The 22,388-nt window shown below is 35.8% G+C and overlaps 2 protein-coding genes across 2 annotated transcripts in view; one reads left to right on the top strand and one right to left on the bottom strand.

The window, feature by feature from the left end:
- xrn2 (5'-3' exoribonuclease 2) overlaps positions 1 to 4,890 on the top strand; it is a 29,354-nt gene extending 24,464 nt beyond the window's left edge. The window contains exons 29-31 of the mRNA XM_017456122.3: positions 1,251 to 1,311; positions 4,309 to 4,450; positions 4,627 to 4,890. Of these exons, the coding sequence (XP_017311611.1) occupies positions 1,251 to 1,311; positions 4,309 to 4,450; positions 4,627 to 4,686 (263 nt within the window). The 3' untranslated portion in view covers positions 4,687 to 4,890. The remainder of the gene's footprint in view (positions 1 to 1,250; positions 1,312 to 4,308; positions 4,451 to 4,626) is intronic.
- A 1,525-nt stretch (positions 4,891 to 6,415) lies between these two features.
- Positions 6,416 to 9,566, bottom strand: nkx2.4b (NK2 homeobox 4b). The gene is made up of 2 exons (XM_017456123.3): positions 8,250 to 9,566; positions 6,416 to 7,050 (listed from the first exon to the last, which is right to left on the bottom strand). Exons 1-2 carry the CDS (start codon positions 8,644 to 8,646, stop codon positions 6,416 to 6,418), a joined length of 1,032 nt encoding a protein of 343 aa, XP_017311612.1. The 5' UTR covers positions 8,647 to 9,566.
- Between the last annotated feature and the right edge of the window lie 12,822 nt (positions 9,567 to 22,388).

The raw sequence follows: 22,388 nt of genomic DNA on the forward strand, positions 1-22,388 counted from the left end.
CATTACTCTCAGTAGCAAGTAGATGATCAGACATGTCTCTTCATTCAGTATCTCCATATCTATTCCACCATCTCATTATCTATGACTAGGTGAGAATGGGGCATCCCCATGTATTGTGGGAAATAAATGACCAGTTTAGATGAGCTCTCTTCACTTCACTGCTTCTGTTGATGAGCATTCCTGTCCCTTTCAATGAATCAGCAGTCAGACCCTGAGAAATGTGAAACTTTTTATACAGTGTACAACTGAGACTAGAACTGGTCTTGCCATCATGTGGGTCTAATTAAAAACCAGGCAGTATGTCAGTATTTACAAGATATGCATTGGGACAGTGTAATCCCTGTGTTAAGTTAATGAGAAGACAGTTTACAGAGGATTGCTGGTGTACAGATCCTTTCTGCTCCTCTGTCCTTAGACTAGTCTGGGTTTATTATGGATGAATTGATTATAACGCCATCTTTAGGATGTATATAGAGCTCTGCTGACTGGGGGGGGCAAGATAATTGGGCTAAAAGTGGGTGGTCCCTTTTGTTTTTCCTCTTTCTGGTCAGTGTGTGTATATATATATGAAGCCGTGAGAATTGAATGCCACCTTTGCAGTAGTCTTCACTACTTGAATCCAGAATAGCAACTGGTCCATTTGCAGGTGTAACTGATTACGACAAACATGGAAAACATTCCTTTTTTTTTTTTCCTCCCCCTAGAGCAGATTGGAACCCGTTTGTAAATGACAGCTGAAGTTTCTCCCTCCCGCTCCCCCCCCCCAATCTCAGCCACTCACCACTATAAAACAAACAAGTCTGAGCTCTGCAGCTGGTTATTGCCTTGGCAACGGGAGATTGGGTCGAAGCCACTCGCTACTTTTTTTTTTTTTTTTTTTTTTTTTTTTTTTTTTTTTTTTTTTGAAAGTGTGCCTTTGTCGAGGGGTTTGCCTCGCTGGAACTAGAGCACTTGAGCCCGGCACAATGTCGCCAGATGAATGCTTAGTTCATTTTGTAGGGGAAGAAATGCAAATGCATAACAGCCCCCACCCCCCCCAGGTACTGCTGTCATTCGAATTGCTCCTGCTTAATTGCATCACTGAAACCGTTTTGCTTTCATTATTCTGATTGCACCAAGTAAATCTGAAATTAACTGATTTAAAGCCCCATTCAGATTCAGTATAACAGATTATTTCATACACACCATTATATAGGAAACCCATTGTTCATGACTTCATAAAAATAATATACATTTTTCTTCCTTAATAGATTCCAGGCAGCAGGGATTTCCAAGAAATATACCACCATCTCATCCACCGCAGTACCCACAGTAAGTCTCCAGCTTTATCCAACCTCTGCATTTCATATTCACCATACTGAATGTAATATCTATACATCTTGCTCTTATATATGCAGTAATGCTGCATGAATTGATCAGAATGTCATGAGAAAGGACGTTTTCTGAATTCTTTTGAATATAGAAATCCTTTTTTTCCTGGAATTACTTAGTCTCTTTCTCCCTTTCGCTTCCTCTGTGGGAGGGCTTAGGATGGAATTGGTTATTTTGCACAGGCTAAACAAATTTTCTCCTGAAGAGGTTTGCAGGACTTAATGAGGCAGCACTAATTCTGTTGGTCCAATATCGCCTCGGAGGCTGGGCCGCTGCGGTCACACAGACCAGCCATTGATTCTGGCTCCAGACCTCTTCAGGCACTAATCAGCTTCTTTTGGGTTCAACTTTTTAGTCCTACCAAGCCTATTGTAGGCCTGTGTCACCTTAGGTCAGTAGTTATTAGTGGCGACTGTGCGCATTTCCTTTAAGCACTCAGGACAGACACGAATGAAATGCATAAAGGAACCTGGAGGAGGGATTATGGATTCCACAGTTGTTTGCTAAGGCAGGCATTGGGAAGGCTGTGACATGTTTGAGTAATGAGGGATGGTTAGGATTCCGCTTTTCTTTTTCTCCTCTCTATCTTATAGAGCCTGGATTAGAGGTAGTACGGGTGTCCTGCTTTATGGATTGCCACATGTTGCAGATTTGCTATTCATAGAAACTAACAGTTTTGAGCTCAGTAGGAAACGACCAGAAAATAACTGGGGAATAACCCGAATCAGGGTTTTTTTTTGTTGTTGTTGTTGTTGTTGTTGTTGTTGTTTTAATTGCCTAGATTTTATATTTTTCCCCTCCATCACCATGTTGTTCATCCATGCAGAAACATTTTTTATAAAATTAATAAATACTTCGCCACAATGCAGTGCCAATTTCCTGTCTATAAACATATGACTTTTGAAACGTCACCATGCAAGTCATGTTCCTTTCTCCCTCCTCCCCCTACTGACAGCAATCATCGAACAAACAAATGATCTTGATTTACTTGGAAATGTGACCTTAGAGCAGACAAATTAAATGTGTTAAAGTGAATTTTTTTTGGCTAGTTTATTGGTATGTGTCTGGGCTTTGTAGTCCTTCTGCCAGTATAGCTGGTCAGTATGTAGGACCCTTACAGTAAGAAAACGCTCATTCTGTTAAAGCTGTGCTGAAGACTGAACAAGCTGAGCCAAAACGCTTTTTAATATCCTTTTGGATGTTCCTAAACTTGATTGTATTTTATTTATTATTTTTTAAACCTTTTTTTTTAATTTACTGGTGTATCTGCTATATGGTACTGATTGCTTTTGATATTCCCATTAGTCTCATGTTCAGACACAAAACATGCCAGGATTTTGGTGAACAATAGTGTGTAAGAATGTTTTCCCCCCATAATTTCCTATCAGGTTGTTTAAGATCTAAAATCAGTTTTTCCACAGTTCCCCAATTCTGTTCAGGTTCTCGCTAGAGCCTTTGGCTAGTTGCAGACACGATCGATTAACTTGCATGTCTGTTAGCATAGGACTAATGATATAACGGATTAGAACCAGCTGTCAATGTCCAAAACACAGCAAAAACCAGGAACAGTATTCCAAATGATTTTATAGAAATGCCCCACCAGACCAATTCTTTAACGCATTCTTTATTTAAAGCTATGTGAGAATTGGCCTTGTTACTGATTCATTACTGCAAACCTGTTTTTTTCTAATTGCCTTTAACACTTTAACAAATTTTAAATGTCAAACCAACAGAATATTTTGTCATGTTGCATCCCAAAGCTAAACTTTTTTTTTAACTCTGGGGAACTTATCATTTCGTAGTGGTGCAAAAGACACTGTGTAGTACAACTTCGATAACAGCTTGGAGATTTTACAATATACCTGAAAACAATTTGAAAAAGAAATGCTCCTATCCGTGTGTGTGTATTGCAGATTTGCAACATGTTAATGTTTCAGTTTTAAAGGAGTAAAAAAAAAAAAAAAAAAAAAACTTTAGGCCCAATATCAACAAACTCTTATTAACTTAGCATTCCAGCATCCTCAAAAACTTTAGAATATGCAATCCCAGTGACTCCTGAAGGCTTAAAACATGAGTCTTCACAGCACATGACAAGAAGGACTCCCTTGTGCAAACCAATCCCCAGCCCATTAATTGTATGTTGCATGCCACCTGAATTCATTGCAACCTTCAGCTTTTTCTGTATAAAATTTGTTAATATGAAGATGACATTTGGGGCAGAGTTTGTAACTCTTTATCTTCATTACACCCGCAATACATTTCATGACCCTTCAGGTGCTTGTTGTGTGTAGCAATGCAGTCAGGAGATATATGTATCTGGTGTAAAAACATGTACAATGCGTTTGTTTAGAGATGGTGCGATACTACACTTTCTTTTCCGATACCAATACTGAATTTTTCCTTTTTTATATATATTTTTTTTCCTTTAAAAAAAATAAATAAAATAAAACTGCTAGCCTTTTAAAATGACTTAACTGTAGCCCTTCAGTTAATATATATGTACAAAAAAAACTTGCACAAAACTGTAGCTTTTTTTTATTCAGTTAAACCCTTACACCAAAAAATCATGTATGCTACAAATATATTAAAGTATCAATATAATGAAATCAATCTCAACAAAAAGTGCAATCAAGTTTTAAAAATTTGTTACTGATGGGGTGTTGGTGCCATCTCTTGTTAAGTATTTTTGTACACTAAAATTTTTGCTTTAATTTTATTTATCTGATACTTAATAGCAAACTTAAATATTTTTGTGCACATCATGAATCATAAAAATGCGTTTAATATAATACTTTTGCCACTTCACTCACTTTTATGGTCAGGCTAGATCAGAATATTCAGTATAACTATCTTTAATTAGTTAAGCCTGAATTATCTTTACTGTAGTCACTTCTTTGTTTGTGAGGGATTTATATTTCTTCATGTTTCTTCATCTAGACTTGTGCACGGTGCTCATGGATGGGATCGTGCGATGCAGACTCAAGTCTCTGCATATCAGCAGAACATTCAGAGAGGTCGTGGAGGAGCAGGTGGCTTTCAGCAGCACGTGCAACGCCCGGATGATCGCCGACCACAGGAGGTACGCATGTATTTATTTGGTTCTTGTGGTCAATAGTAGTCTTGGTCTTTTTTTTTTTGAATTACAAATGTGCTAGAAGTTTCAAGTTGAATGTGCAACTCCTTAAATTCCTGCACCTAAACAGACCTGGAAGAATTGAAGTGATTTTGCTAATTAGATTTCTTGCTTCCCTCCAGGGTTATAATTCGAGGAGTTACGGCCTGCCTCCACCTGCAAGGCGCTACAACTGGAACTGAATCGTTAGCCCTATTTAAAGTAGATCTCGGTGTCTCCTTCATTGTTCTCGAAACCTAACTTGTTGGTTTTTTTTTTTGTGGGCTGTTAATTTGTTTTTAAAAAAAAAAAAAAAGGAAAAAACTGGTTTTAGTCAGTATAACAGTTTTTATGAACTGATTTTGTAATTCTTGTTAAATTTAAGAAATACACAAGAATCAAATAGTCGTGTGTGTGGTGGTGTTTTTTGTTTTGTTTGTTTTTTTGTTTTGTTTTGTTTTTTTCTTTCCCCCTCCCCCCTCAAACAAATATATTTCGGATCAGATCGAATATTTTCAACTGAAGCCAGTTAGCATGTAAAAAATGTGCTCAGTTTGGGTTTTTCTAGTGTATTCATCCAGAGCTAAATATTCAGTTTCCACATAATAGATGATTTACGAATGTAGATCTGTGAGCAAAAACAGTCTTAAATGAGAATAGAATAATTAGGTTAATGGACAGAAGTCTTGATGTGAATTCTGAAGTGTTTCCATATTAGGCTGCTGAAATCACTTTAATTCTGCTTAAGTTCAACAACTGACTTAATAGTTTCCTCCCTGTTTGGTGGAAATCCTTTTTTTTTAAATATGGTTTTTAAATTTGTATAGTTTTGTTTTATCACAATGCCCCACATATGTAATGTCTAATATCTAGTCAAAAAAAAATCACCTCATCGGAGTTGGTTTTTTGTTTTGGTAGATAAGGTTTAGCTTATATACACCTGATGGGATAGCAGCTGTTTAAATGTTTTGTTTTGGTTTTTTTATTTTGTTTTGTTTTTTATTAAAAAAAAATTGGTATGGTGGATTGTCAGAAAACCTATGTATTTAATTATTTGAATTTTTTAAAAAAATTGTGCAATTTCTGTAATATTGTGCTAAATGCCTACAGCTGTTCAGCCTGGTCACCAAGACTGGACTAAAGAAATTTACAATTCGATCATAAAATATTTTCAGGTTTTTCCTCATCACAGTTTTGGCTATAGGGTTTTTTTTTTTTTTTTTTTTTTTTTTTTTTAAATCTGCTTATACGGAAATTAAATATAAACATGGGAATTTTCTGCCTTTTTAATTGTTAGACAACCTGAGGGAGAGAAAGGACTAAAGAAGCAGCAATGCACATTTTATCAACCACTTTTTAAACATAAATCCAGCGTGTAACAAATCGGACTCCCTTAATGGTGCAATATGAACATTTATTGAAACCCGTAGTATAAATCTCCAACTAAATAAATTTTCCAAAATAATGGATTAATGTCCCATTGCCTTGCAGTAAAGCTGCAAATTATTCAGAATGGTTTCATTGTTAAATTTAGTTCTTAGTTGTTCCAGAAGACTTTTTTTTCCCCCCCTTAAATTATAAAACGTTTCCATATGAACAGCATAAAATCTCGCGGTGTCATTTGTGTCCCTTATACTTTGCATCAGGTTTATCTAAAAAGTTGAAAAGTATCTTACAAAAAGCTTCATGAACAGTAATGAAGGGTAAGTGATGTGGACGGTGATTAGCCTTTTTTTCCCTCATGTCCATCCACACCACTACCAGTCCGACCGTCAGGTTTAATTTCTGGATGGATATATAATCTAATAAAATCCCCACATTTGTACATGTTGAAATGCGCGTCTCTTTCTGTCCAGTTATTTTAGATTGTTTTTGGAGTCTTTAGAGGCCGTTTCCGCGTCCGGTTCTGGTTCACACAAAACGCTTATTCGTCTACCAAGTTCTGCCGTACAGAAGGTTCGAGCCCGCCATGTTGTACTCCAGGAGGGCGGAGTCCAGGTGAGACAGGCCGCTGAGGTGAGCGCTGTGCAGCGCGGGCGGACTCGGTGCCATGTCCTCAAGCTCATCCGCTGCGGACGCTAAAGACTCCACTGTTTGGCTTCGCTGTTGTAGCGGAACCGCAGGCATGGCAACGTTTTGTCCGGAAGTCTGTGTGTCGGATCCGTTCTGACAGGGTTTGCCGTCTTTGACGAGCACAGGTACGGTCACGCGCCTCGGTGAATGCTGCTGCTGTTGGCACGCGTCCCCGGCGTCCTGCTGTAGCTGAGGCTCGCGCGTTGCTTTGTCTTTGGCCTGCCGTTTCATTTTGTAGCGGTGGTTCTGAAACCAGATCTTCACCTGGTTCGGCGTCAGGTGGATCAGACTGGCTAGGTGCTCGCGCTCCGGAGCAGACAGGTAGCGCTGCTGCTTGAACCTACGCTCGAGCTCATACACCTGCGCCTGGGAGAACAGCACGCGACGCTTCCTGCGCGGAGCCGCGTGCAGAGTCACCATGGACTTGGCGTCCATTCCCGCGAGCGCGCCCATATTCATGTTCATAGTAGTGGAGGAACCCATGAACCTAGGAACTTCAAAAGAGACAGATTATTATTATTACTATTATTATTATTATTATTATTATTATTAGACGTAGGCCTAGTAGGCTATTATTACAACAGGAATAAACTAAGACTCGTTTTAAACGGATTCATTACAAAATTTTAAAGTGCATTTATCAGTCAACATTTGATTACATAAAATGTGTTAAAATACTAATTTTAAAACAGTGTCCATGTATATATAATACAGAGAGAAAAAATATTTCATATATATATATATATATATATATATATATATATATATATATATATATATATATATATATATATATATAATGTATGTGTGTGTGTGTGTGTAGCCTACATACAATTGTCTCTTTTTTCCCCCTCATTGGTCTAAAAATATAAGTATGATGTGTAACCCAGTTATTCCCTCATATATTATGTAAAACTCGTTGCACGTTCTCCGTGTAAAGATTGTTTTATAGCTAGACAACTGAAAATACTGTGTGTAAAGTTGCGCGTGTGTGTGTGTACTATTTGTTCTAACCAGGGTTAATAAAATTGAGAAGAAAACGACTAGAAGATATGCCATTCAGTTTAAATAGTGACAGATTTAGTTTGCATCTCAGAGTTTTGCACCACAATGAACAGAAACCGTTAAGAATTCCCCGTTTGTTTGTTTGTTTGTTTGATTTCTAGTTGTGTATGATCTAATACAGGGAGGAGAATGGATATAGGCTATCATTAATACCGTTGTTATGCACAGGCCTATTGATCACTAAAATAAAACCTGCAGTCACAAATGTCACATTTTAGTTATTAAGTAGCCTATGTATATCAATAAATAAAATTTGAATTTCAAATATTCAGCTTATTAAGTTTATGATGTCATTTATAAATTAACAAATTATAGCCTAATAATTAGAAATTTTGTATTATTTACACAGGTTATTTGTAATAAACGCCTATAAATAAAATGCATGTCTCGGGCCAGTGAATAGAATTTTTTGTTGGACCATTTTTAGAAATATTTACTTTTTTGCTTTACAGATTTAAGCAGTTTAGAGTGTCTAGGTGTTTCTACTGTAAGTATTCATTATCTTTTCTTGCAATAGTAAAAAAAAAAAAAAAAAACAATATGCCGTTATATGTAAGAATGCTTCACGCTGGATGGTTTTTCTTTCCTATTAAAAAGTAATGATAACATGAGTTTTGGATGAACTCACGTGCTGCGTAACGCGGTTCCGGGTTTGCTCCGTACCAAGCCGCAGTGGCAGCGCCGCTCCTCACGCTCTCTTGGTAAGTGGGCAGCTCCGCCACGCCGCCGAGGCTCCCGTTACAGTATCCCGCCACGGCCGCGTGTGAGAACTGTGACATGCCGTGCGGCACGTGATAAGCTCCGTGGCTCACTCCGTGCTGCTGTTGCTGCTGCTGCTGCTGTTGGTGGTGCTGGTGCTGATGGTGGTGCTGATGCTGATGCTGATGCTGCGCGCTCTGCACAGGAGGAGGAGGCTGCCGGTAAGCGCCCTCCATGCACGCAAACTTCTTAAAGCAGCTCTCCTCCAGCGGGCTCAGGATGTCGCTCACGGAGAAAGGCGTGGAGTGTTTCGGGCTCAGGGACATGATTCAGCCCCCGCGCGCACAGAGACGAGGATGTGCTCGCGCTCCGACAGCCCGACACAACAATATAAAAGAATATAAAAGAAAATCCCCCGCAGCGATGACTGTGATGGTGTTGTGTGGTCACTCGACTGCACGGTATTAATGCTCCAAGCGCATCGACGCGCACAGGGGAAAAGCCGTCTTTATCTTACTGCTTGGTTCGTAACTGCGCGCGAGGCTTACGACAAACACGAGAGGCGGAGCAACAGGAAGTTTAAAAAAAAAAAAAAAGCGGACAAAAACTACTGTGGGAGCACCCCCACCCAGGGATGGAGTGCGTCCTGCTTCGTGCGTTTTATTAAATTTAGGCCACATTCATAATCGTTTACACTATAAAATACCAAAGTTGATTTATTTTACTTCTTCAACACGCTAAAATCCTCCGGGCTGAATGAACACACTCACAGGGTTACTTTGACGCTCGGCTGATAAATAGAGATGATTTCATTTCAGTTTCGTGGCTTCAAACTGAGTTTAGTCGCCTTTACATCAGTCATCAACAGGACCGAAATTTATTGTTTACTCCACACAAGCAGTAGCTACGTTTAATAAATCATAATTTCTTAACTCAGTATTGTTTTCATGCCAACGCATGTCCAGCAAAACCTTATCCTAACGTTTCTGTTTTGTTATTGTTTTTGTTGTTGTTGATGTTGTTGCTTTTTCTTTAATACGTTTAAATCGATGTTATAAAATGTTTTGCTTATAAATTACTGCTTAAAAAATACACTTTTCGGGTGTTAATGCAAATTCTGTTCACTACTTCACTGAAAAATAAGGAGTGGTATATATCACGAAGTTAAAACTTTTTTTTTCTTTCTTTTTTTTTTAATGTATTATGAATCTGGAAGATCACACAACGAACGCTTTTACGTGCTATATTGTATCCCGCTGCAATCCATGGTCAAAAATGTAATAATAATAATTCTTAACAGCGATATGTTAATTGTATTTTTTAGTTTAGTACCTACATTTTTATAAGCTATAACAATTTCATAAGTTATTAGGCTAATAAACGAATTACTGTATTGTTAGTAGTATTAATAATGCAGTTCATTCGATATTAATTTATTATTCATGATTAAATTAATGCATGTAATGTTTGGTATGTTTGTGTTTGGTAGTCTAGCCTATTTGTGTAATCTTTCACGGAAGCGGAAACACTTGGGTTGTAAATCTGCTTTTGATTATGCTTATAGCCTAGGCTATGGAAATGTGGGAGACTGGGCGGTGCGCTCTTCTGAACAAACACACACACACCGCATGGCGCTCAGGTCTTCACACAGAACAAAACCATCACGAATTTATCCTGTGTGATATGTGTGTTTGTGTGTGTGTGTGTGTGTGTGTTTGTGTGTGTGTTAGTATTATATTGCATAAGTCCACGGGAGAGGCGCAAGGTGGAACGGGATAAAACTGACAGGTATACTCACCCCTTTTATTCATGTCTTATTAGTTGTAAAGTGTTTCTTATGGAAGTGATTTGAAGTGATCTTTTTATAACCCATTTCAATAACAAGCCTTATTCCTCTAAGTCTTCAGTTTCTCAATGCATGCTAAACCTAATGTGTAATGTTTTCGAAAAAAAAATGAACAGCAAAAATGACGAGGGTTAAAGAACCTGAAATAACTGGTAGTGATATTGTTGAAGCCTTGACAGTGTTTATTGTGTCATGCTGGATAAACTCCTGCACGTGTTAATTCAACCCTCACAACTGTTCTGGCTGAGCTTTATTAGATTTAGCTTCATGGTTTAGCTTCTGGGGCTGATTTATTTGTGCGTTTTTCTTCCAACGCTTCCAAATGTTACATTTTTTGTCTACATTTATTCTCAAAATATTATTCATTCTCGTGTATTTATGTACACTCTTGGGGGAAAAAACTTTAAGGGTTGTTTCTTTGTCCTTCTGAAGGAATCCTTAAAATGTTCTAGCTGAATGTTTCTTTATTAGAAAGGGTTCTAAGTAGGAAAAAAAAACATAGAGCAAATAACACTTCAAGGGCTTCAAAGAGTGTATGCATGTGATTTATTTATCTGATATGTTAATATATGCGGATTATCGTATTAATTGGTCATTGTAACGTCACAGCTTGATTAGTGTTATCATCGTGTGCTCCTAAAAACGACACCAAATTCTCACTAACTATAAAACATTACAGGACAGCCATGTACTGTGGAGTATATTATAGCGGAAATATATAGCCTAAATAGACGCTTAGATTAGATTCAGGGTTATCACTACAAAGTGTAAAAGTTTGCATCTGACTAGATTAATGCAATAGTAGTGAAGTGCAGAATAAGCAGATAAATAGAATGACAAAGTTATAAATACAAACAGTAATAGGAGGTACAATGAGATAGATGTGTGTATATATAGAGTGATGAATATATGGCGTTATAAATATGAACAATATTTTTTTTTTAAAGTGCAACAGGTCCACTATACTGGAATTTCTCTAAATAAGGATTTCGTCTTCTAACGCACTTTACTTAATAAATAAATAAATAAATAAATAAATAAATATAGATATATAACAGGATGGATATAGTTACAGATGAGTAGTTTGGGTGAAAAATATTAATATAAAAATAATAATAATAATAATAATAATAATAATAATAAAGTCTGGGGTGAGAGGTAGAGTTCTATATATTTGGCAAGGTTTAGGGTAATGATGCTTACTTTAAAATGAAATATAAAAAAAACAATATTGTTTTTAGCCTATATAGGATATATTTTTATAAAAGAAAAAAAAGGAAAACAGAAATGAATTTCCTTCTACAGTAAATCCGTATATGTTATAATGTGTGCTATTTAGTAATGCAGCTTTCGCTGTTGTAATGACACATGTGAAACAATCTCTTTTGTTTTAGAGGATTTCGATTTACGAAATAATAATATTGAGCAAGACACAAATGTGTAATGTCTCATTATCTCACGGATTAGCAACATAAACAAAACGGAGCCTCAAGAGCGTTTTCAACTGGGGATCTTCTTTAATTATTTACACGAACCACCTCGTTTGTTTGAGTTAAAGTTAGCAGTGGGATTAGGAAATTTAGTCTTTAGTCTTTCATTACAGTTACCACGGCCTTTAGTTAGTGTGACGTCATAAGCGTAGTGTTGCATAACTTAAACGAAATCCACGACTAATATGTCGTTTGTTTGTTTTTAAGGTTTAAAAATCATCTGAAAATCATGTCTTTAGTACAAAAGCGATTTTTGAAAATGAATGTTATGTTCATTACAGATTTAAAACAGATCAATTGGACTGTAGCAGATGATGAGGGTTAAACCCTGCTAGATTTCATTGTTGAGCTCCATTAGATCGTATAATTGCTGATGGATATTTGTGTCCTTGCGCTCCATACACTTCAAATGTCCTTTTTTTGCTTTTTTGCGTTTTCCCCCTAAGTGTGTGTGTATGTCTATGTATGCATGTGTGTGTGTGTGTGTGTGTGTGTGTGTGTGTGTGTGTGTGTGTGAGTGTGTATTTGCGGTGAAAGTGCCCAGGTGGGCTTCATCTCTCTCTGATGGGGTGAAAAGGTCGAGCGCGCGCATGGCCGCCACTTCAGTGCGCTTTTCTCTTTTCCGTTCTCCTCCTTTTCTCCAGCAGTTAATGTGATTTAAGGATTGAGTCTGATGCTAATGGAAGCACAAAAAAACCGCCCTCCCCCCCGAATTTTGGAGGTTTTTGGTCTCGGATTTTATCATTGAAATCTCAAAATATTTTTCTGATATTAATAATAACGTATGGTATCAGTTCAATATACTACATGTATATAGATAGTGGAGTTACAGTATATCAGATTGCAATGATTTTATTAAAAATCTGCAAACATAATGTCCTTTTTTATCGGGGTTACTACATTGTCTAGCTAATCTATCCAGGAATCTTAAAATCTTTTTGATTTTTTTTTTTATTTAAAAGGTTTATTCTGGTCCCCTGATATGGAATTGAATTGTTTGATGTAGGCCTACTATCTTGTTAGATGTAGGCCTATTTTTGCTGTTGATATCATTTTAGAAATAAACCAATGGTCCAGTCTGCTGATTTCGATTCACTATCAAATGTGTGGCATGTAAAGAATTTAATGTAGGCCTACACGATGAAAAGTCCCCATTGTTGAAATAACAGTTATTATGTTCTCATACAGTTTCAAGTAAACACTGTAAAGAGTTTATTCAGTATTGCAGATATCAGTCCAACTGTGCAGATTTTTCAAGCTCTAATGTAACACAGGCTTAATTAGACCATACAGACATTACCTCCACTAGAATCTTCCAGTCCCATCAGGATCATGCAAATTCCTAAAAATAAAAAATAAAAAAATTTAAAAAACGTGGTTTTTGAGTGATGTTTGACTTATTTCATATGAATAAACAAATCGCCACTTCTTTCCTATGCCATTCTTTTTCGATTTAATCACATCTTCCCCCCTTTTATGGCCACTAACCATTTTTCCTGACCTCAAGTTACAGAACTAATGAGAACTGGCCAACAGATTAACCCACAGTTCTCTATAGGACATGTGAGCACCATGTCTGCTTATCCAGCTGTTCTCATGAACTCATTTTTATAATTATTCACACAATGAAGCCTAATGAGTCGATATGGATAAAAATTACAATTACTATACAAGTTTAGTTTCTGAGAAATATAACTTTTTTATGTTTTAATGTCTTATGGAAAAGTCATATTATTAATTGTTGTACTGAATGTTTAGAATTTGCTTGACAATAAGCTATGATCCTCAAGGGTTTGACATCCTCTTTTGTCTATTGCCAGGCTAAAGACTGAATTCATTTCTTAAGGCATTTCTAGCCTAAAAAGATTCATAGCTTACATTATTACCAGTGCATAGCTTTTAGTTTAGTATAGCCTATGTTGCAAAGATAACTTAATAGACTGAATCAATAGTATAATTAGCCTACTTAATGGGCTAGATTAAATGTTAACCACAATCTAAATTTTTTTTTTTAAATCATTAAAATGTATTGTTTACATTTTTTATTAATTCTATGCTAATGAGTTATCGTTCTACGCTCACCCAGTATTTCTAAAACAACAATTTGGACATCTTCTAATGTGCATTTAAAGAATAAAAAGAGGAATTAAAATAATAAACATTCAGGTTTTTTTTAAGAGCATAGCAAACATGCTTAAAATAATAACATTTATGTTTTTTTGTCCATCTAAATTTCATTTCTACCTGTTCTTGTGTGTCTGATTAAATGTTAATAAAGGAAACTGTTTATGACTTGATTAAAGAGCCAGTTGTAGTATTGCACCTATTATTATAAACAAAATAAAAGATTTACTGTTCAGTATGTTTATTATTATGTTTATTTGTTCTTGATTTCCCATTTCATCACCAACCAAATCATCTATCTTCTATCTTTAATGGCGACCGGATATTTGCTCCAATAAACCTATTATTGAATATTAAGCTACATCTTTTTTGCATTTCCTTTGCTGTTTTTTTATCCTTCCTTTTTTCCTGCCTCACTCGCTAATCAATCTCCCTCTCCTATTTTCTCTCCCTCCCATTCTCTCTCCGCTTCTGTCTCTCTTTTTTCTCTGCCACTGGCCCCCATGCTGAAGGTTTAATCCTGCGTACTTGTGAAGTGCACTGGGCCAAGCAGCTGTGTTTCCCCTGAACCCACTCAGTCCTCTTTAAAGGCAGAGTTCAGACCACCTGTTTGCCCAGCAGATGACAAAAATAACTAATTCATTTATTTCAGAGGATTAGACTAAAAAATGTCACAAAATGAAATACCACAAACAGTTTGACATACTATTTATTTTTGCTTAACTAACTTAGAGAAGTAAACAGAAACTAAATCAGTGGTTAAGCCTCTGTCCTAGAGACTTGGACCTAACCGCTGATTTAGCATTACCTTTGAATTGAAATCCCAGGATCATGACAGAGTTACTGTTTAATATTCAACTCTCTACTGCTCAGCTCTTATATTGTACTGGATTCTGCCTCAACTCAAGTAAGGAATAAAGCACGACTGGTGTGCTGTTATAGAAAAATAATCAACGACAGAATGGTGTGATGAGTCATGATGAGATGTTACAGTCACTACACCAAAGTCATCCTTTTTTCAATAACTGCTCGATTTATTCCTCTTATACCACAGCAATTTGCCAATGATTAACTAAAGACACATCATAATGTTTGACTGGTCATGTTAATGTAAGACCTCCTGACCATTACACAGCACTGACACTGGAGACATTTACTCACAGAAAACATCACCATATCAATGAGCATACACTTTTTCTTGTTATACATCATTTTATTTGGTCTATTATTAGTCTATAATATGTAGAGTGTCCATCATATACATTCCTGTGTAACTTGTGACTACAGAAACGATAATATATTCAAATGAGCACATTAATATAAACCTGTGGTATGAAAAGCAGTACTGTTCAGCTAACTTTAATTAACCATGAACTGCAGTGTTAAATACTCAAGTAAAGAATAGCTACAACACAACAGGGTGTGTTGTTAAAGATAAAAAAAAACAATGAAATGGTGGTGTGATGCTGCCCATTTTGAAGCAGAGTTACTTTAACCACCCAAAAGTTGATTATTTTTGTATATGAGCACATCTCAAAGTGTTCCCCTTATATCACAGCAGTTTGTCAACAGTGATAACTTTTACATTTAATGTTGTGGAATGTCCATGACATAAGATTGTTCCGGTTGTCACTGGCATTCTAGCAGCTATAAATAGTAGTTCCTTCACCAGCTCTCTTTTTCTCTCTTTTTCAGGAAGTCAGGAAGATTTTCCCATCAATGTTTTGACTTATGTATTCGATAAATATATGTACAGTGCCCTCCACTAATATTGGCACCCTTGGTAAATATGAGCAGAAAAGGTTGTGAGAAATTGACTTTATTGTTTAACCTTTTGATCTTTTGTACAAAAACTCACAAAAATACACTGCTCTCATGGATATTAAACAATTGCAAACACAACCCAGGTTTATTTAAAAATATCTTTGTTACATATAGGTGTGCAACAATTATTGGCACTCTATTTGCTGTGTGCTACCTCCCTTTGCCAAGATAACAGCTCTGAGTCTTCTCCTATAATGCCTGATGAGGTTGGAGAATACATGGCAAGGGATCTGAGACCGTTCCTCCACACAGAATCTCTCCAGATCCTTCACATTTCAAGGTCCACGCTGGTGGACTCTCCTCTTCAGTTCACCCCACAGGTTTTCTATGGGTTTCAGGTCAGGGGACTGGGATGGTCATGGCAGGACCTTGATTTTGTGGTCAGTAAACCATTTTTGTGTTGATGTTGATGTATGTTTTGTATCATTGTCCTGCTGGAAGATCCAACCATGGCCCATTTTATGCTTTCAGGCAGCAGCAGTCAGGTTTTCATTTAATATCTGTTGATATTTGATAGAGTCCATGATGCCATGTATCTTAACAAAATGCCCAAGTGCTCTGGCAGAAAAACAGCCTCAAAACATTAAAGAGCCACCACCATATTTAACTGTGGGCATGAGGTACTTTTCCATATTGGTAACGCTCTGTGTGCGCCAAAATCACCTCTGATGTTTATTGCTAAAAAGCTCTATTTTGGTTTCACCTGACCATAGAACCCGATCCCATTTTAAGTTACAGTAGTGTATTTTTTCTTGAAACCCTTCCAAACAACTTGTGGTGATGTAGGTGACTTCGGATTGTAGTTTTGGAGAATTTCTGACCCCAAGACGCAACTAACTTCTGCAATTCTCCAGCTGGAGATTTCTCCATCTCCATCCTTGGAGATTTTTTGGCCCCTTGAACCATCCTCTTCACAGTGCGTTGAGACGATATAGACACACGTCCAATTCCAGGTTGATTCATAACATTTCCAGCAGACTGGAACTTCTTAATTATTTCTTATTTACAGATTACTATAAATTTATGTTATTTACAGGTTACTGCAAGTTTATGTTATTTACAGATTACTGTAAATTTGTTATTTACAGATTACTGTAAATTTATGTTATTTACAGATTACTGTAAGTTTATGTTATTTACAGATTACTGTAAATTTGTTATTTACAGATTACTGTAAATTTATGTTATTTACAGATTACTGTAAATTTATGTTATTTACAGATTACTGTAAGTTTATGTTATTTACAGATTACTGTAAGTTTGTTATTTACAGATTACTGTAAATTTGTTATTTACAGATTACTGTAAGTTTATGTTATTTACAGATTAATGTTTGTTATTTACAGATGAAATTTATGATAATTACAGATTAAATATTATATTATATTATAACAATATTATATTGTTATATTTTGTTATAAAGTGAGACTTTCAACATGAACTATTTTTTTTTATTTTTATTTGAGAAAAAATGCTTTTATATATGCAAATTTTGTTTAACACACGAAAATCCGTTTATATTTCCAGTATTATGTTTAATTCTTTTTACTCATTGTATTCATACACAAGGGCAATCCATTTCTTTTTAATGTGATATTTAGGGATGAAAAGTCAAAATTCATCTGTCATGCAAGTAATGAAGTAAGTAATGAAGAATCTAAAGAATCTGGATATGTTTTGAAATAATTTATGCATCACAGGGTTTAAAACACAAAAGAAACAATCATCATCAATTTTATCATGTTTTTTTTTTAAACAATGTCACTTGGTATAAGTCCATCATAGAGAAACCCAGGTGCTTATAACACCTGGGGGGGGGGTTTGGGGGGGTACGATCATGTTGGTGTATCTTTTACCTAAAATCATGGATATTGTGTACCTTAAAAGGACTTATATACGTGTACTATACATTTTCGCTTTTAATAAATCTTTAAAGATGCACTATATGTGCATCTTTGCACTATACCTTTATATGCACTATATCTTTGCACATATATATGCATATATGCACTATACTACCCTAATTTCTCCATTTGGGGATTAATCAAATATTATCTTATCTTATTTTATGTACTACATTTAAAGACACTGAATGCACCAAAAGTACAGAAGGTGAGGCTACCACACCAGTGACAAAGAAAGGTACACTTTAGTATCCCTTTAGTATGCACTGTTTTTATATATATATATATATATATATATATATATATATATATATATATATATATATATATATATATATATATATATATATATATATATATATATAAAGCTATAACCAGTAAAGTAATTCTTTATAATTGCATAATTTATAATTACATAATTACATAATATTCCTATTATAGCTACAATTCATACAAGCCGCTAATGATATTCTTTGCCCCTTTACCTTCACATCTTCACACCTTCAGCCTTTGTGCTTTGAATAATCCGCTAATACCAAAAATCCACAAATTTGAAAAATAGTGCGTACTTTTTGTTATAAAAGTGATTAACAATTTAACGTGTAACCCTCAATGCCTTTCACGACTTTTCACGGAGTTAATGTGCTTATAAATCGCACGCACCTGTATCTTTAGGCCTTTTATGTATATAAAGTGATGTTTTATACCTGAGAAAGTCTGACTACAATTCTTAAGGGTAGAACAAACTGAATATGGAACATTGCTGCCATCGCGTGGTGAGTCTCGGTATTGCCGGATAATCCCATTCTAATGAAAAAAAAAATCCTTTTCAATAAAATTCCTTTTATTGAGGAATGACAATAAAACCCACTAATCTATACTTATTTACTTATGACTCCTGTTTTTGCTTGTTAATATCATTCGACTATTCTAGCGTAAAGATTTTCTTTCCAAGTAAATGGCAAAGCACTTCTGTCGCTCTGGACAAATCTGGATAAGACTTTCAGTGTCCTCTATCTTCTCTCTCTCTCTCTCTCTCTCTCTCTCTCTCTCTCTCTCTCTCTCTCTCTCTGTGGTCAAATGTGCTAAAGTTCAGACGAATCAGACGTTATTACGTTATTTATCATAGTCCTTCGTCTGGTCCCCCCCACACGTCCTTTCAGTGGTGCAGTTAAATAGCAAAAGTGCACAACATAAATCTGTCCACACGAGGGAGCAGTTGGACAATCAGATCCTCAAAGTGTTTGCCCAAGCATGATCAATTACAACTCAGCTAAGTACACGTTTACTATGTAAACACTGCGTACTAGTTCACACACACACACACACACACACACACACACACACACACACACACACACACACATACAAACAAACAAACAGTATTATACTTCAGACGTGAATAATATTAATCATAAACTGTAAATAAGTAATAAAATTTTAAGCTTTGGTAGAAACCTCAAAAATTAGGTCAAAAATCCTGAACACAACTTAATTCCCACCACTAAACACACACATGCATATTGTGCAGATAGTGGATGTAGTGAAAGGTACTTGAAGTACACAGTTTCTAGAGGAACGGGACATTTCTGACAAATGTCCTTCGTCAGCTGTGCAAAGCAAAGTTCTTCCACACTTCCACATTTATAGGCTAAGAGACTCATTGGATCCTTAACATCCCCTTCATGATGTTAAATATTAAAACAATATTCCTTAGTCATAGTGACAGTTCTGCCCATTGCGTTTTTTTTCGGTAACATTTTACAGTAACAGTACATGAATAATCATGCACCAATACCTGAATTAATAATTACTTAAATATGAACTAATGATGAGTTAAGACATGTACTAATCACAAACTAATGAAGAGCTAACCTTGAGGTGAGTCTTATCAATTCATGTGTGAATAACAACCACCTTAAGTAAACATGTTAGTAGGCTACATGTTTGTTAGTTAATGTATTCATTAACATGTAGGAGTAAACAAAATCAGACATGCTCTAGAAGAAAGAATATGAATTAAACCTGCATCATTTCAGATTTGCCATATGCAGCTGCGTACACAAACATCACTGGATGGTGCGGGATTACTTTCATAATTTACATTGATCCTCCTTATTGAACGTAGAAAGACGCACTAATAATTAAAAAAAACACCAATAATTTCATCTCAACTCGTTCTCCATCCAGTTCTCTTGAAATTCCCGGAGCATGTACTAATACTACAGTAAGATCTGAAGAGAAATGGATGGGAAATTATAAGTCATTATAATGAATTTTCTTATAGAGCATGTTTGATTGTTTACCCCGACGCGTTAATTAATAAATTAACTAACAAACATGTACTAACATATACAGTCATGTGAAAAATAAGTACACCCCATGGAATTGTTGGCTTTTTTGACAAATTTGAAACGGTGCCTATTAATGCAGTTGATATGCCTGAACAAAACCACAAGGAAAAAGAGCTTTTTCAATCATTTATTCAACCGAAATATCAATAGATGTTATATTCTTCTGTGGAAAAAGTAAGTACACCTTTGGCCTCAGAAGCTAGTATTTCCCGCTTTAGCAGAAATAACTTTCTGAATTTCTGAATGGCTGTTTTGCATAATTGTCCACCAGGCTTGCTGAAATTTTTAACCACTCTTCCATGCAACATTCTTTCAGTTGCAACATGTTTGAGGGCTTTCTTGCATGTATGTCCTGCCCGTGTCAAATCCCCCCACAACATTTCAATGGGATTCAAATCCGGGCTTTGACTCGGCCGTTCCATAACCCTCCATTTTCTTCTTTTTGAGCCATTACTTGGTGGATTGGCCAGTGTGCTTAGGATCATGATCTTGTTGAAAGGTCCACTTTCAGTTCAACTTCAAATTTTGGACAGGTAGCCTCACATTATTTTCAAGCGCTGTTTGATATGATGTTTGATATGATGCAGAATTCATAGTTGAATCATTGAATGAAAGCTGACCAGTCCCTGAGGTAGTGAAGCAACCCCAAATTATAACATTCCCACCACCGTGTTTCACAGTTGGTATGAGGTGCTTCTCCTGAAAAGCTGTCTCTTTGTCTACGCCAGACATATCTGCTGTTACTGTGGCCAAACAACTCTATCTTTGATTCATCTGGCCAGAGCACATTATTCCAAAAGGCCTGTTCTTTGTCTATATGCTCATTGGCAAACTGTAGTCTTGCTCTAATGTTCTTTTTAGACAGCAAAGGCTTTTTCCTGGCACACTTTCCAAGGTCAAATTTGTGCAATCTCTTTCTGATTGTAGAAGCATGCACTTTGACACCAACAGCTGCAAGACTTACTAGCAGATCCTGTGATGAATTTTGGGTGGTTCTTGGAGACTTCTTTTCGCATCAGACGGTCTGCTCTTGGCCTGAATTAGCTGGAACGGGCCGTCCTGGACAAATTGGCAGTCATTTGAGATCTGCTCCATTCGTAGATTATTTTCCTTACAGTGGAATGATGTATTTCAAATAATTTGGAGATCTTTTTAGATCCCTTGCCAGACTCATAGGCATCCACAACCTTTTTTCCCGAAGGCCTTACAGAACTCTTTAAAGCTTGGCATGATGACACCACACACCTCAATACCAAAAGGAACACCAGGGGTGTACTTACTTTTCCCATGTGACTGCTCTGTTTTTTTTTTTTGTGAAATTTACTACAAAATGCAATTTTATGTGTCATTTGACAGAGTGTTACACCTTTATTAATAGGCACTGTTTCAAGGAGGATCAAATGTTTACTTGTACAAATATGTAAAAAATAAATAAATAATAATAAAAATAAAATAAAATAAAATAAAATAAAAACAATTACCATGGGGTGTACTTCTTTTTTCATATGACTGTACTTAAGGTGGCTGGTATTCATGCATGAATTCGTAAGATTGACGTCATAGGTTAGCTGCATGCATTCGTACGTTAATACATTAGTACACGATGAGTTACATCATTAGTTCACATTTAAGGACGTATTAATTCAGGTATTAGTGCATGATTATTCATGCACTGTTATTGTAAAGTATTACCCGCTTTAACTTACATGGGCCTTTCATTGAGAATGATTTTCTCTGAGAATGACACATGATGTTTTGTCAAATTTGCCTAAAATAGCTCAAAGCTGTCCATCCAACTGGGACACATCAGGAATAGGTTCAGCAGGGATTCCCATCTGAACAGAAGTTCAGATGAAGGGAACTTCTTTAGAAGGGAAGTTCCCTTCTAAAGCGGCTACAGTAATATCGTGGAATATCCCGACGTGATTATTGGACCATATCAGTCCAACTGTATTTCCATCCTACAGACAGGGAAAAAAACTAATAAAACTCTAATAAATTATATCTTTAAGAAAAAATATCGAAAAGACTTTCCTTTAAAGCGCATTTAAATTAGAAAGTTCTCTGAAACAACTAGCCTAATAGAGAGTGCAAACTGAATGTAGCCCATTTATAATAAAGATAAAAATAGATTTGCTTCATATTTCGTTGAAAAATAAAGAAATACATTTATTTATTTATTTATTTATTTATTTATTTATTTATTTTTAAATAAATAAATAAATAATAAATACGAACCTTTAAAAATCTTTTATATGAGTATATAATATTAGTCTAATAATTTTACTTTTTCATGTCTGAGTATACGCAGAGCATTTATATAAACTACAGACTAAAATAAAGGAATAATGTCACGCCTCGGAGATCATTAGACGTCACACTTTATTTATTTTGTCTTTATTCATTTGCTATGGCTTATATTAACCGGTCATTTAGAAACTTTTCAGTGTTGTTAATCGACTATGCTTATTCCACAAAGCTCTGGACAAATACCTACAGTATAATTATAGCATTAAAAACAAACGA

The sequence above is a fragment of the Ictalurus punctatus genome, chromosome 25 (genome assembly GCF_001660625.3).
Source record: "Ictalurus punctatus breed USDA103 chromosome 25, Coco_2.0, whole genome shotgun sequence".
Classification (NCBI taxonomy): domain Eukaryota; kingdom Metazoa; phylum Chordata; class Actinopteri; order Siluriformes; family Ictaluridae; genus Ictalurus; species Ictalurus punctatus.